Genomic DNA, 16,424 nt, shown 5'->3' on the forward strand with positions numbered 1-16,424 from the left:
TTTGCAGAATCATACTCGGAGGCATATCACAAAATAGAACGACCCAAAAAAGACTTTTTCCTTCGTTCCTATTATTTGTTTAAGGAGAAGGTACTACGACGATATTGCTTTAGAGTCCTATTCCAATTAGGATACTTCCAAATAAAAGTCCATTATGTAAATTTCTATTTACATAAAAGATAAACGTTGATATATAACAAGCAGGGAAAACAAATAGCACCACGATATTTCACTAATGCAGCGGTGACAACACGCTGACGTCATTGGTTGGTGCTGACACGTGAAGGAAGCAGGAAGTAGACGGCGGGAGGTCAGGATGGTGCTGCAGGACGATCAGGGGGAAGGACTAGTGGATCTGCAGTCTGTCAATATGGACTTATTTTGAAGTCCGAGACGGGACATCTGAGACAGCTTTAGCCGCGTCACAGAGCATCGAAACTGACATGACTTCAGGAATCTTACCGACAGTATAATAATAAAATTGAGAAATTGAAGATGTTTGAGAATTTTAGAGAGAGGTTGCAGAACGTGCAGCAAGACTTCACCACAGGGTTTGTGTTTCAGTTGTTGAGTATTACAAAGTACTGTACTTTTTTTTACTCTGTCAGCGTTGTTAAAAGGAATGTAATGCTCGACTTTCATTTAAGCAATGAAAGACAGCACAAGAAACAAAAATATTGTGAATAACCTTTCAAAGCGTGCGTTCTTTTCCATGCTCAGTAGAATTTAATTTTCTTACTAAAAACGTATAAGGGGAAATATTTCAAGGGAAAAAAAGAGGAGGTTGACTGCTGTTTTTATTTATGGGGAAACGATAACCTTAAACTACAACACTCGTGTTACGTACTGTGTGTTCTGAAAGTTCCTACGTTAGAAACTTCGGTTGTACTAAAGTTAGTTTCGAGCTAATTTTGTTAGATTTATTGGAGATGTTTGCTAAACAAGTCATAACTCCAACAGATTAGGGAATTTTTACATTTGTTGCGGAAAACTGCAAGTGAATGGTTTTGCACAATCTCTAAAATCACTTGCATCTGGCTGTCATGTGATGAGCGGGTGAAAGTGCTTTGCAGTTTTCTAATTACACGTGACCCGACATTGCAAGGAAATCGGATGCTTTTAAGCCCGGAAGTGTTGTAATGTCAAATCTGAATAGTTTCTGCCGAATGATACTATTTAACAATCGTAATGTGCAGAACAGATACCGCTGAGCAACCGGGATCCGGTGTTGTATATGGAATACGGTACAAAGTATTATATGGTAGACTGTAACAACGCATTTCAAAAGTTTTCTGATAGTTGAGTCGCAAGATTAAATTGAACATCTCTGATAATCTGTTAAAGCACAACCCCCCCCGGTTCACAGAATTACACTAAAATAATTTGCGTGACAGTGTGTCTATGTTTTATAAAATGTGGCCTCCTTGAAGCGTCCCCTTAATTCACTTGATCAGCTTGATCTCAGTGTGCAGTGGGGCTGTTGTATGTCTCCCAGGTGGAGGCTGCACCTCAGTGGTGAATGAATAAGGGCTCTCCCGTATTTGTGATCCTTTGATATAAAAAGTGCTATGTAAAGGCAATTAGTCTTATTGAAACAATTCCACAAATAACCTCCCCCCCAATATATTTTAAGTGACTTTTGGAAATTTGTACCTTCTCTTTACTGTAAAATGATGTTTTTAGTATCCAGTTTTAAGCCTGGTGGGGGGAAAGACAATGTTTTCTGTTTTACAATGAGTTATAAATGAAGGGGAAATTTGTTTGGTTAAAATTATTTGATGGAATTTCTTCAGTTATTATAAATTACCCTATTGAAATCAAAGCATGAAGTCTTTGCTGGCTGGGTGAATACGTTCAATGCAAACATAATGATTAACAGTAAATGTAATTCTGTGTGTGGATAAAAAGCATTCTTTTACAGAATATTCATTTATTTATTTTGCATATCTCATCTCTTCAGATATGTTCCTTCTTTTTAAGAAAAAACTGGATTTAAATCACAAGGGAATGAATCCTGTTGTTTCTGCATTCTGAGAAGAGTTTCCTCTTGCTCTGCTCTGTTTCAGGATCAAGACATTGAGTGACAAGTCAAAGGAGGCAAAAATCAAGAAGAAACAGAGGTAATAAATGTGATATTTGGTGTGTTCTGTGCAGGTGTGTTTCCTATTATAGGCGGCCGTCTAAAACAACCCCTGCTGTATTTGTTGATGTGAATTTACACTCTTTTAAAGAGTCGAGGCCATAAGGTGAAGAGGAGGCCATCTTACAACTCATATCATATCAACTCTTTTTTTCCTGACATGCAAAATCTTAACCAGTTTGGGGAAAGTTCAGTAGGCTGATTCTTGAAAGTGATAATTAGTTTCATTTAACAGGACAAGCACCATGTTGTAGGCTATAGCCTTATAGTTGCAGTTAATTATGGTTGCTGTGTTTGTAAAGAGATGGTTGTCTATTCAGGGACATCAAAATACACTCACTCCTTGTGCCACAGATCCGAAAGGACGGTGGTCATGCAGTTAGTTCCCCCTTTTTTACTGTCATGATAGGATTTTTTTTTTGCTCTGGCTTTCCTCCCCATGAATAGAGTTGGTTGGGTTTGCTGTGTGAAAGTTAGTGGCTGAGCACGACGCACTGTAGCTATCATGAAATCACTGAAGCAGAATGAAACGAAGGTCATCTAGAAAAGATGTTGCCATCTTGTTTTCTTAATGTCTGTTTAGTAATATACAGTGGTAGATAAGTACTGTTGTTCTTGCAAGTGCAGTTTTATACTTTTTTAATATTACCCTGAGTCCCTTAGGGCGGGAGAGTGCTTGCCTATTAAGATCTGCGAAGTAGCACACTTTGATCCAGAAACAGTTTGTTCTGCTTCTGAGCTCTTTTCCCTGGGTGTTATGTGATTTATAATTCCGAGCTTGTTATATTAATGCTGACTCCCATAGTAGAACAATGGAATGGATACTGCAAAGCCCATTTGTCCATTTTTTTGTATTGTACTGTATTGTATTGCTGCATCATTATGTAGCAGATTTCTGCAGGACAGTTGTACTTAGTAAGCACCTTGGAAGGGAAAAGTGTGGTACCCAATTGCTGTCCTCCATTAGTGTAATATGTTTTGTTACAATCCAGGCTAACTACAATTCTTTGTGACCATATGCATAACATTAATTGAATGAATGAAATAATTTGTATAAAGGTATTACAGAGGAAGAAATTTAGACAAATCCATAGTTGCACATAGCCTCTTAATACATTAAACATGAGAGCGAGTGCACGAGCCCAGTATTTTGAGAGCAAATTCTGAAAATGCTCGTCTTGGTACGAATTTGGCTCTTCTTTTATAAGAGGCTGCTGTATTCTTGTCATTCAGGTTTTGAGAAAGGGAGGCTCGGGCAGAATTCATTTTTATTTATCTTTTCTCTGGCTTAGTGGTTTTCAGTCTAATCCGTCTTCTTCTGTTTCTGCAGGACAGTGGATCAGCTGCCTCTCGTCTCCGCGGGAACAGAGCTTTTAAACCGGTATGTGTTCCAGTGCGAAGTGCCTGTGTTTAGGTATGGGCCTTGGGAAAAGTTAGATATTTAAGATAATGGTGGACAGGTTCAAAATCTAGTGTGTTAGAATGACTAACACTTTTGTTTTGTAATAACTCCAGTGGTGCCTCCGTTCCCTGTAAAAGTTTAGCTACCCAACCTTGATGTTGAAGCAATGTTCACAAAATCACAACTTGAGAGTCTTGAACAATTAATTTCTAGCACATAATAACTATTTTCGTTCCTGATATGTTTCACACCATTTTGTGATGGTCCTTATTATTCTTGAAAGTTTGTATGTGATTGGATTGATTTTTCTTTTTTTTGGTCACATTTTTAGTGAAGTGATGCAAATAAGAAGTAGTGTGCTGTTAACCCAGAGGTGCAGTATGTTCTCAAAAAAGTGACCTATTCTTTGACACTTTTTAAAGTTTCTGGCAAGTAACTGCACGAATCTGTAGCACGTATCTGTACCACGTAATTGTGGTATTTTAATCTTAAAAGTGCTACATTTTTTCACCACCTAAGAATGAAAAAACCCAAAACAAATATTAACAGTACGTGCTTCATGACTGAATGACTAACTGGACCACAGCCCCATTTTCAAAGAAACACTTTACTACTGGAGGATTGAGAAATCTCAATTTGCTCCTTTATCATTCCTTTAAAAAAATCTGAGCAGAACTCGCATAATTGGTTGGAATAATTAACAAGCGTGGAGGGTGAGCTATCAAAGGCATTGAATGCTTGCAGTAGAAAACAGTAAACCCTTATTTTAAAGGAATTTGGATTTAATGGACAAAATCTGCCAAAGGGGGGAATTTGGTCTGTAAAATCAGAAATACCGTACTTTCATGCAAAGACAGGGAAATGCACAAATAATAAATCAAGGTAAAAGTAAATACTAAATATGTGTAAAATTAAGGAATATCAACAGTGCCCTAATAGGTTAGATGCATTTCATATGATGGGTGCTGTTTGTTTTGTATGCTTTAGCAAAGTTTATATGATACTTTTTGACACGTTAAGAGCTTGTATATAGTGTTTTTGGGCTGATGAAATGTCATTTGTGATTTAACAGGCTTACGGCAATAATGGACACCCTTTCCCCCCTATGAAACAAGGGTTTACTGCATAGGAAACATGGGGGGGAAAAAGCAGGCAATACAGCTCTTGTCATGCTCCTGTTGAAACTTATTCCATCTGTGAGCACTATAGATACTATCACCATTCTCTGGTCTATAGGACATGGAAGCTTTTGAACTTTTTTCACAGCCTGTTTAGTTGAGCTTTGTTAGTGTCATAGACCTTACACACTCCCAGAGGAATTCAGTTCAGATCTGAATACTGCAGCGCGGTGCACATGACTGCCGGTTCAGAGACTCGTGGCTAAGAATTTGAGTTAATGTGCTCTTCATTGTGCTTATTTCTAGTGACAGGAGGCAAAAAGAGCATATCTCAAGGCCTTTTATGTTTGACTGGCAGTGTGCCACCTAAATGTTTTTATTGTCAGTTCTGAATAATTTCCATTCATTGTCAGCCCAGTATAATATAATCTGTTGTGGGTAGGCTTAAAAAGTATTTGCAAACCAGTGAATATTTTGAGAGCAGATTTTGTATGGTCTGGTATATGACAGATGGATACTTATGAGGAGCATGCTTTGTCTTCACAGAAACCCAATTCAGTTACGGTACTGAAACCTGAAAATGAACATTTACAGCACAGGTTTGCAGATGTACAGTAACACCACAAGCACTGGTGTTTCTTTTGCTACAAAGTGTCTGCCTAATTAAAAGGTATACAACACGTTTATCAAGCTGTTAATTTACATTACATCACTTGATTTAATCTGCAGCTTTACTGTATGTAGAATTGTTTAATGGGAGTTAAAGAGTTTGAAGGAGGTTTATGTTAAACTGTAACTGATTTTAATATGTAAGGGTTCAGGGGAGGCTGCTACAGTCAGGTTTAAATAGTAAAACAGGACTGTTCAGAGGAAAACGCATCCTGCCTAAGATAAATAGGTGCTGTGGATTCTTAAGATGTTATCAATTAATAATGTAATATTGTAATGTAATATTTTTTCTTAGTCCTCGATCATCCATCCTATAACTGACACCTATGAACTATGTAAAAATGAGTGTTTCAAAGCACAGCCTTTGTAATGATAGGCATGAACTGATCTTATTCCAGGTCAAATCAGTGCACTTTAAGCAAGATATTTGTTCAGAGTTGCCTTCCGAAGTCATTCTGGAGAGGATGCTAATTGTTAATTACTGATGCAGTGTAGTGGCTGAAGAGACTAATTTCCATACAACACTGAATGTGTTCTCAATCACCGGGAAAGAATTATTCATAATTTATCTGTACCTGATGAATCTGTTCTTACTGTGTGCTTTTCTCCATGACCCAAAATGTTTTTTCACATTTAAAATCTTTGTTCAGTTGCTTGGCCGGGCAGGGGTATTGCTGCTGTTGTTTTTTATTTAAAGGGCTTATGTTAAAATGCTCGTACGAACCTAATTGTTAAGGGCGTCTGTAGAGCTAAAGAATTTGCAGTCTTGTTAACAGGGAGCTAGTAGCGCTTCAGGGATGGTTCAAGTCTTTTGCAAAACAAAATAGCAAGTGTTTAATTCAGTTTAACCCTCATCTTCTCCTTCTGCCGGTGGAAGAATATCACAAGTCTGCAAAGACACATCTCTCCCTGGTGAATTGATTGATTTAGTTTGAGGATTAAAATTTTATATCCTACACAAAAATCTGAAATACTTTCACATACAAAATAAGATCTGCTGTTTCCTGGTCAGACGCAAATCTCAAGTAACAGTGTTGGTGTTGGCTCAGAGCTGAGTTTTCAAAGGAGAGTGTTTATTTCATATTAATTCAATATTATATTAATATTACTTCAACATCTGGAAAAAACAAATAGCAAGTGTTGGCATCTGGCAGGACCTCAGTGGAGAGCAGTTTGATCTAGTTCAGGTTGCAGGCTCTTGTACGGATTAATAATTATTTTTTTTTCTTTAAATTTAGAATCTACTTGATTTGTTACTGAAGGCCTGTGCAAATTAAAGGGGAACTGCAACGCCGTTTTTATATAGACTATATAGACAAAATAGACTTAATTTCCATGGATACACAGCGCCATATCCTGCGATTCAGAACTAGCAGCCTTATTACATGGTAAACAAGCAGGCTTATGAATACACCTCTTTTAATCCAATAGAAATATTGCTCTCGACTTTGAGATGGTTTTGCCAATAAACGGAACTTTATTCCATTTAGATCTGCATTTATATCACGTTGGAAACTTTCTGCAGTGAAATATCTGCTGCACCACTTGTACATTTTTGCTTGTACGTCACATTACATTCGTCTCTGAGGGGACTAGTGAGCCGCTTCTCTTCTCTTGCAATTCTCGCAAACTCTCGCTCTCAGACATTTGCGAGATGAGGGGTTTTTGCGACACCATGGTGACTACCGAGCGCTTTCACAAAGTTCATGCCTTTGTGATGAATTCGGAATTTGTCAACTTTTGCGATGCTGTCAATTGATTTTTTTTTGTTACCCGGATTTAATAACTGGTCTGAGAAATTGGGATTGCAGTTCCACCTCTTGTCTCACTGTGAGTCCGGAGAGCTGCTGGAGGACAGAGGCGCTGAGTACACCACAAACTGCTCCGCTAGGAGACCTTGGCTGTCATTCTGACATGGTCTCAGCCAATTGCGTGGTGTCCTGTGGGAAATCGCCTCTGGGTAGCGAAACGCCTCAGATTTCGCCCACCAAGGAAGCCCTCTTAATATTATTTGAAACCTATCGCATCTTTCTGTGTGAATGTGTTCAAACAAATGGTAGCTCACATACAGCTTGTAAAACAGAAAATGTGATAAGTTGTTATGGAGTTCCTATCTGTTTCTCTGAGCCTCTGTAATCCGCAGTTAAAAGACTATTGTGACCTCTCACCCATGCAGTCATTGGTACACCTGCAGGCCAGTTTCACCTTCATCGGCTCTGTGTCATGGAACGCTGGTTGCAGGAGGTCACCTACTTTGGTGGCTGTTCCAGTGAAAACACGACTGATTTGTTCCTTTTCTGACCCAATAAACCAATGATCCTGTCTTCCTTTGGAGACCCAACCTAAACACTCTTAGGTCTGCCACAGCTGAAATGAGAGACATTGGTGCTCTCCTGTTCATGGCTCATACACTTTTGATTGAGTGATATTCACATCTGATCCTGGAGGGACAGTCCAGCATATTTTATAGGTGGCTTTACCAATAAATACTTACAACCTGTCATTATGAGTCCAGTGTAATGAAAACCAGAAAACATGGTGTCTCATCATGGCCAGAGGTAAAGATCAATGTCTTAGCCTTTTAGCAAGGTGAACAGCATGTGACCCTTAAACAACCAATTGCAGCAGTCGGATATATAGCTGTTTGATTAGTTAAGCAAAATCTGTGCTTTGGTTTTGGAGGTTTTCTTGATTAATTATAGATTGCCACAGCCTCTCAGGTAGTATTTCTTGGCTTCTTTGTGATTTGTAAAGTTAATAGACTGAGTCAGGAAGAGCACCAGGTAAGTCTTATATACAGGCATTGAAGAATAGCCGAGCAGTGTTCTTAGAAAATCTACAGTATTTTAAGAAAACTTGTACATTTGTGTTGGGGTATTCAGTGTTTTGGTAAAATTCACTCTAACATTCTTGGAAAATCAATTTTGCCTGGGGGTATTCAAATACGCTCTTCCAAAATATTGATGTTCCAGTGTATTTTTATGCTTCCAGTGCTTTTTTGATGTTCCAGTCCTACGTTCAGAGTTGCTCAGGCAGCAGCTGCAGCAGTCTCTGTGCAGCATTGTATCTCTCGCTCTGTTGGAGCTCCCGGTATGTCTGAGCCTGCAGGAGGTTTGTCTCTTCACGTTGCTGCCTGCCTTGGAATATAAATGGGAAAAGCTTTCAGCCTGCGGAGTTCGCTGGAATGCTGCAACCTGCCCGAGCACCCGGTTTTCATGTTGTAACCTGCCCCTGTAGTAAATCTGCACACTGATGCTTGCCTTGGAGGCAAGCCGACATGTTTCTTCTTGTCTGGACACAAGTGCTGCTTGTTCATACCTGTCACATCCACCAGGCCTGTTGTTACTTGTCTGGGGACAAGTTTTTTTTACACTCTTCTTCAAAATATATTTGATTGAACAAAGTGTAAACCTACTGTGTGTTCAGCTGGCCATATGTTATGTTACCACAGATTCTTGGAAATGAGTGCTGTTTCTTATACCGTGGTGAATATCTTTGTCTGTGAATGCCTCCTTTCTCGTGTGTTGCATGGCACTGAAAAATGACAGAACTGTGACTTACCCATTATTATTTAGTCAGAAGAGTCCTTTGATTTCCGTAGTGAAAGGAGAAGCGGTTTTACTTAGAAACAACAGAATAAGGTAAGGAATCAAGTTGTAACAGGGGCTTTAGTTAGCCTGTGTTGAGTCCAGTAGTGTTTGTCGGCAAGTCAAAAGCTAAATTGACAAAATGTTAGATATGTCCTCCCCTTTACAAGTGAATGAATTTGATCCAGCTGCTTAATATGTTTTACCTTCCTTAGACATGATCAGACAAATGTGCTCTAATCATAGTGAAGTGCTGGTTGATAACTGCAGTAAGAAGAGATAAAACATCTTTTTTTTCTGATGGAGGACATGGATGTTTCTGTTTTTAACATTTAGAGTGAATGTTCCCAGTACTGCTCAGGGATTTCTGGGGTCTCTGCAGGTTTTTAGTCTAAATGGGCTCTTAATGACCAGAATCCGCTCATTATTAGCTTAATTAGTCTATCTTAGCAGCATCTTGCAGCTCTTCAGTTTTTGGTGCTTTATAGAGACTTGGACAACTTGCAGATACACTGGCCCCCCAGGACAAAGATAAAGAACACCTGCTTTAAGAGCTCGTTTTGTCATTTTTGTCATAACCGGTGGTGTAGAGCAAGTGAATGAGACCCCTCCTGAACACTTGAAGGAGTTGTGAAATCTGGAGAAGTGCTCTTCCGTGAGTTGTAGGAAGTGTGAAGTAATGCAGTCTGTCAGTTAAGAAACTGCCTATTAACTGTCAAGGAACAGGTTTACAAATTAAGTTTTTGACTCTTCAGTTAATAAGCTAGGCTATAATGACTTTACCGAAGATTTCGGAACTGAAATAGTTGCGGCAGGGTGGTGCATGATATATAGTAAAGATAAAGCAAAGACGGTCAGCATTTCCTAATGTAATTTTCATGTTCTGTTTATTTGACATTCATAAAGGTTCTTGTTTGCTAAAGCCTGGACCAAAAGAAGTTTAATGATTTTTTATTAACTTCTATAGTTAGTAAAAATTACAAAAAATAATTAACTTCCAAACATAACAGAGACTTCTGAGTTGTGGAAAAATGTCATTGCATTGTTATCAGAGTAGTCGTGATGGTATACTAGTGTGGGTTTCTGCCACTGACTGCCTATGTTAAGTTGCATAAGAACATTCAAATAGTTACATACAGGAGGATCTCATTTGGCCCACCCAACTTGGTTGGCTGCTAATGTCTTCAGATCTACCTTGATCCGTGGTTACAGGCACTTTGTGGTTTTATAGAGTGCCTGTATCTACCTATCATCAGAACATTTGGACTGATGGAGTATTGCATTGGTTACTTACATTAGGCTTTTTAGTCAAGAACTGTGTGAGACTGTGGTATACATTGTTAGCAACATGCTATCTGATTGGAAAATTATTTCAATAGAAGGCAGAAGAGGCTGACTTTGCTTTGCTCTTTCCCTCATCCATTGCACACAGCGAGAGACTTGGACATGACAAAGCAAATGCATTGAAAAACCAGTTCAATTTTCAAGGTCCGATTTTAAATTTCCAGAGATCATATTGCCCCTGTGGTGTATTTACAGCTTGTAAATACCAGTCCACTGAAAAAGTTGTTCAAAAGACGGCTGAAATTCCATGATGTCACTGAGGCTGTTTCCATGACATCATTGCAGGTGTGAACCCAAACACCTCATCTGCAAGGGAATAACAGTTTTGTGTTGATGAGACGAGCTGTCAAGTCATGTAACATGAGAAAGTGATGTAGGATAAAAGAGAAGGGTCATGAATAAGGGTCACTTATCCACTGTAGGGACATTCATCATTTAACAAGTTTGTTTATTTATTTGGTATATTTAGCAACTCTGGGTATATGTGCTCTTCAGAGCTCTGTTAGTTCCTTTGGTTGCTGTGTAATTTCCTTTGATGTTGCCCGCTAAGCCTAATAAATCTTTTAGCATGTGTCTTTTTAAATCTGAAAGTTTGTTTTCATAATATTCTCAGTCCAGACATTTTTGCATTGAGTGTTTGAAGTTCTGTGTAAGTATTCAGCACATGCTATGTCTTGCTTCGTAACAGAGAGAACTGGATGTCGATGTTTTTTTACAAAATGCTATATACTCTATAGGTGTTGTCTATCTGCTTTCAAATCCCCAAAAGTGCCGCCATCTCACCAGAAAGTTAACTTTTTTTGGCGTTCGACTAGCAAGCTGACTTGGAAACGAGGTAAAAGCCGACCTCTGTGCAGAGAGTTTGGATTTTTATTCCGTTTTTGTGAAGAAAAAGAGTTTCGCCAGGAGATGTCGCACAAACCCCTCATTTTTAGATCTGGCCCACCTCAGCCCTCCTACTGAAAAGAAGCTGTCGCTGCCCCTGACTGAGCCTCTGATGATCATTTTTATTACACTGCAGCCACAAGGAGCCACATAAAAGTCCCTCTTCCGCTAACAAGTGCTTAACACTGAGATGGAGAATAGAGTCTATCATGCTGTGCACGGTTGCTTGCCTCTTAAATGATTGCTGCGGCATCCACATTTTTCTGTGTGTGGATGTAGGTCATTGTTTGTTGTGGGGTTGTGCTCTTAAAACCTCCTGGGCCACTAGCATGTCTTTAAATAACTCTATCCCTGTCATATCTTGTTTTCCAGATGGGCAGGATTAATGGATCATTGCATTACTGTACAGTAGTGTTTGATGCATAGTCCTTGTTGATCGAACTGTAGATGTCCCCTTAAAACATACTGAGCATTGCAACACTATTGTAGCAAAGAAAGCAAAGTCTGAATAAAAGGCCAGAGTGATAAGAAACATTATCAGATGATGCTGCTTCTTCCTGTGTCATGAAAAATGGCAGTGATAACAGCAGGCAGCTTAATCTGGAGTTGCTCCTCTCGAATGTCTACCTTACTGTGGGTTAATTTATTATGATACTTTGGTAATATGGGTGTCTGATGGTTAAGATAGCGCACGCGTGAAAAAGTGTTTTTTTTAATAAAGGCACTATCGCACAAAAAGGTTTAGTTTTTTTAAGCTGATATTAATGCTGCCCTGTTCAGCTCCTGTAAAATCCTAGCATGAGAAAATTCCTTTGATTGCCGAATCTCTTGCTGAAAAACCTAAATAATGGGCCAAGCTGGAAAAAGTGTGAAAATCTTGAAAGCTGCGAGGATATAGATAAGCAGAGTCACATATTGAGCCTCTGGAGTGGTGAGATACTTTTTGAAGTGCATCACTGTGATGAAGAGTGGTATAACGACGAACAATCAGGGCCTGCTTGAATTTATATAATCTTTCACTCATATGAGCATTTCCTTCAAACATTCCCGAGTTAATAAAATGCCAAACATCATTTCATACTGCTTTAAACCTCCATACGTTATCTTTGCTAATGCTCATGTTGCAGAATCGGCCTTATTAAAAGAATTCTCCAGATCAAATTGACGGCTCATATATCTGGAAACCTTGCTGTCCAGCATTTTTGTAATGCAGAAAATAATCAGGTTACAGCATGATTGTGGGGAGGTTATTATCAGGCATATCTACTGATTTGTCTTTTTTAGAGTAGCTCATGAACTTTGGACCACGTACTGTAATGTAAAAGTACTGTAGGTAAGCGTATCCAGGACTAATGCTAACTGGGGTCTGTGGAAGGATCCCATGGAGTCTATTTTATCTTGGGAACTGAAAATTATTTTTCTTTTTGTGTTTCACTTCCCTCCAAGCATGAGCCTAAATGAGTTGTTAATCATCTCCTCTCCTCTCCCTGGCACCACCCTCATACCACAGAAAGAGATCTGAAGACAGTGCATACTTTCACTCTGCTGTGTAAGCTGTCAGGCTATCTGCTTCTTTTCACACTTTGAGACCCCAAGCACCTACAGTAAACCAGTTTTTCCCACATAAGATTCATATAACTCAGGTTCAGACCTGGTGATTTCTGGGAGTGCTGCTGTGAGCAAAGGCCTTTACTGGATCAGTCACAGAGGAGTCCTCTTTGTGCTTCTTTCTCTTTAATTTCCTTCTTTTTCTAGATATGAAGATACCTGGGTGACTCTTCACAAACGAGCCAAGGATTGTGCTAAAGCTGCAGAGGTAAGGCTTCTCCCCTAAATGCAGAATGTGCAGTATAGCTCCATATCTAAAAAACTATTTTTCTCAGCAGTGGATTTATTTACACAGCAGTGATCAAAAACCTACATAATGGCATCATCCGTCTGTGAACAGAACACCAGAGCCTGCTAGCATGGAATGTGTGTACAGGCTTTGATTTCATTGGAAGTGGTATCATTTAAATGTGAATGTCAGATATAAATATGTATATAATTCCATGGTACGTTTTCATCAGACTGAAATTATTCATTATGTTTAATATCTGAATCAGTCCAGAGAAGAGCAGCAACATAGATTTCAGTGCTTACTGAACTGCCACTTTTTAGTCTTGAATATACAAGACGTCGAGGGCGTCTTGAAGGAAGTATTCCACAGTAAATCTTCAAAGGCACTATCAATGTTGACCGTATAGATATCAGAACCAACAGCAGAATGCTAAGCACAGGACCCAAATGGAGACCAAAATGTATTCAAAGCTGCAATTGGAAGTCACTACTTCTGGAATAAGGTACCTTGCAATGTTGATGAAGCCAGTAACCTGGCTTTGTTCATGAAGCAACTGGATGAGATTCTTGGATCAATTAACTGCTAACTACCAAACAAGCTAGATGGCAGCAGTTACTTTGTACTGCTACATTTTGTCTTCAGGAAAGCATCTTTCAAGTTAGTGTCAAGACTGATTAATAAAGCAGCTGAGGAATCTAATCCTTTTGGAAGATTTTCGGTTCATTGCCTCCTGGATATTATGTGGTCCTTAATTTCCAAAATGTCTTACATAAAGATAATAGTTCGAAGTGAGTTAAAAATGAATTGCTACCCATTTTTTTCCATACTTAGAGTCCTCCCAGTACACAAATCTATAAGAGTGCATCTTGACAACAAATTTTACTGATAAAATAAAGTATGTAATCCCCAAATTATAGAAATAAACATCCAGTTTTTTGTGTGATGGTATATTAGTGGAGAGCGAGTCTGAAGTAACTTGATTTCACATCTTATTCCTTTCATAAAAAAACTGATGTAAGTTTAGCTGTAGCTTGGATTCACAAGGTCATTGCAGTAATGAGCAAGTAAATAAAAAAATCTTCCATGTTAAGACCAAAACAAATAGTTTGGCTGAGAGTCATGAATATTAGTGATTTGTGTGACTTGGTATGAGGGTTTTTTTTGGCTGTGTGGCTGAGCTCTGGCTCACCTCAGGCTCCTGGAATGTCTAGCTGCTTTGAGCGACATGGGGGAGGTAGGCTGCTAAGGCCTCCTTTTTTCAGTCGCCCTTATATGTTTGTCCTTTATCCTTGATGCTGTATAGGAGGGTGTTCTGTGCTCCTCATCTGTTAGTGGAAAACAGTCAAACATGTTAGGCGCATGTATTAATAGACTGAATTCTTTCATTCAAAGGCATGTACAGTAGTTCTTGGCCAGACAGAACTTTAATCCCTATGCAGCTCACAAGTCTCAATCTCTTTGTTCGATTTCTCAAATTAAAATTTGTCTTTTTCATTCCTCTAAATTTGGAATTCCTAATCTAGATGTTACTCCGCTGCTTGAAATCCATGTGCAAGACGACAGGGCTGAAGATTGATCTGTGCCTCCCTAACGCCAACATCTGCTTCTATCTTTTAAGCGTCTGATATGCCAAATTAGCACATTCTGCCAAGCCATTTAGCCCAGGAGGAAAGCACTTAGTCCTGTTCGGTCCCCACCTGGCCTCAGCTGGGAGCTGTTCATCAGGGCTGCTGTGGTGCGGTGAAATAAATTAATCCCAGCCACGTTTCTGCCGGCAAATTGTGAATTCCTTATACAGTATGTTTCCCACCTAAGAAACTGAAGATAGCTTCCATCTTTATCTTTTGGTCATTAATCTCCTGCATGTTCAGTGAGATTGCAGCCCAATAGGTTGTGAAAGGTGATGCCTGAATGCACTGCTAATACAGGCACAACAGGAGGCAAAGAACTTTGCAGTATTGGGAAATTGTTTTTACTTTGTTTGGGTTTGTTAAAAAAATAGAATTCCCCAGAAAGTTTTCTTCTTTGGCTCTCTCCTTTGCACACCCATGCTGACATTTTTAGAATCCTATTTGCTTTCTTATCTTAAGAGGCTTTCTAGGTGCAAATGTAAACACTTGACAAAACAAGTGACTCACTGGCAGTGCAGGGAAATTCCTTCTCAACAAGTTCCTTTCCTCTAAGAAAGGTCCAGAAAAAAGGTTTCGATTGCGAGCTCTAAAAGGGGGCATCAAACCTATTGCAAGTTAGAATACGAAATACAGGAGTGGGATAGAGGCAAAACTTCTCACCCTCGAGGGTGTTCCACTGCATCACAGGACAATTTAGAGACACTAGCTAGTCAATGCCTGTGGAATTACGAAGAAAACCATGGCAATCGGAGAAGATCCAGAGCAAATGTACAGATTCTGCACACAAGCCCAGGATTGAACTCGAGGCGCTGGAGTTGTGAGGCAGCAGTACTAACTAACGCTTGCCAGTACTAGGCTTTTTTAACCAGGCTACCACACCACCCAGCACAGTGATCACCCTTATTATTTAATGTGCCTGAAGCAAGCTTACAGACGTTCCCTGTTGACACTGCTGAGCGTTTGTACCCAGGGGTGCCACTCATTTAAACTGGTCGCCTATGCCTGTTGTGTGGTCTGTGTGCTTCCATCTAAACAGGCCTTGTACAGCCAAGCAGATGGTAATGCCGTTTGAATGACTCTCGGAAGCTTCATCAATGTGAAATTGCTATAAGACTTTTTGTTTTGGCTACGTACTGTAGGTACCATAAGTGTGTAGTGTTCCCGATGAGTGAATCGCAGGCCTATAGCTGGGCTGTGCATAATAGAAAGGTGCCCTGTGCTTCTGACCGCAGGCTGTGGACGGAGAAGTGGTAATGCTGTCTGCCCACTGGGAGAAGAGGAGAGCCGCGCTCCTGGAGCTCCAGGAACAGCTTCAGCAAATTCCGGCTTTCCTGTCGGAGCTGGAGTCTACCACTTCGCGGATTGGTACGTGCCTTTCTCTTTGGAAAAGACTGTTTTCTGGAATGTTCTGGAACTTGGATGTGGTTTTCTGTATACGTCCCTGAAAAGGTCACAGATCAGAAGCACGTCGTTATTTCTAAAGATTGACGGTGGAGAAACATCGGTTTCCCTCATCTCGAGCAGGGACGTAGGTTTTTTTGTGTGAACTTTTGTTTGAGTTGTTGATTTTTCTTTAGTGATGGTGCCCGAAGGAGAGAAACTGTAAATAAATCTGAAAAAGGAAACATAGTCAGGGTGTTAATTGCTGTGTGCACTGTATGTGATGCAGGTTAGAGAGAATACGTCAGTTTTATTATACTTTTGCAGTTTTTGGTTAGACTAAAAACCTTGCTGCTTTTGCCTTTCCCAGTCGGTTGGTAACAGGTGCTACAAGTCGGATTTTAAGGTGAGTTCACCTTCAATGAAAG

The 16,424-nt window shown here is 39.6% G+C and overlaps 1 protein-coding gene across 1 annotated transcript in view; it reads left to right on the plus strand.

Moving 5' to 3' along the window:
• The first annotated feature begins 255 nt into the window (after positions 1-255).
• The window catches only part of dtnbp1a (dystrobrevin binding protein 1a), a 103,061-nt gene continuing 86,892 nt past the window's right edge, over positions 256-16,424 (plus strand). The window contains exons 1-5 of the mRNA XM_088928764.1: positions 256-551; positions 2,067-2,120; positions 3,471-3,521; positions 12,901-12,961; positions 15,849-15,981. Of these exons, the coding sequence (XP_088784890.1) occupies positions 496-551; positions 2,067-2,120; positions 3,471-3,521; positions 12,901-12,961; positions 15,849-15,981 (355 nt within the window). The 5' untranslated portion in view covers positions 256-495. The remainder of the gene's footprint in view (positions 552-2,066; positions 2,121-3,470; positions 3,522-12,900; positions 12,962-15,848; positions 15,982-16,424) is intronic.

Source organism: Atractosteus spatula, chromosome 12 (assembly GCF_055471065.1).
Source record: "Atractosteus spatula isolate fAtrSpa1 chromosome 12, fAtrSpa1.hap1, whole genome shotgun sequence".
NCBI classification, from domain to species: domain Eukaryota; kingdom Metazoa; phylum Chordata; class Actinopteri; order Semionotiformes; family Lepisosteidae; genus Atractosteus; species Atractosteus spatula.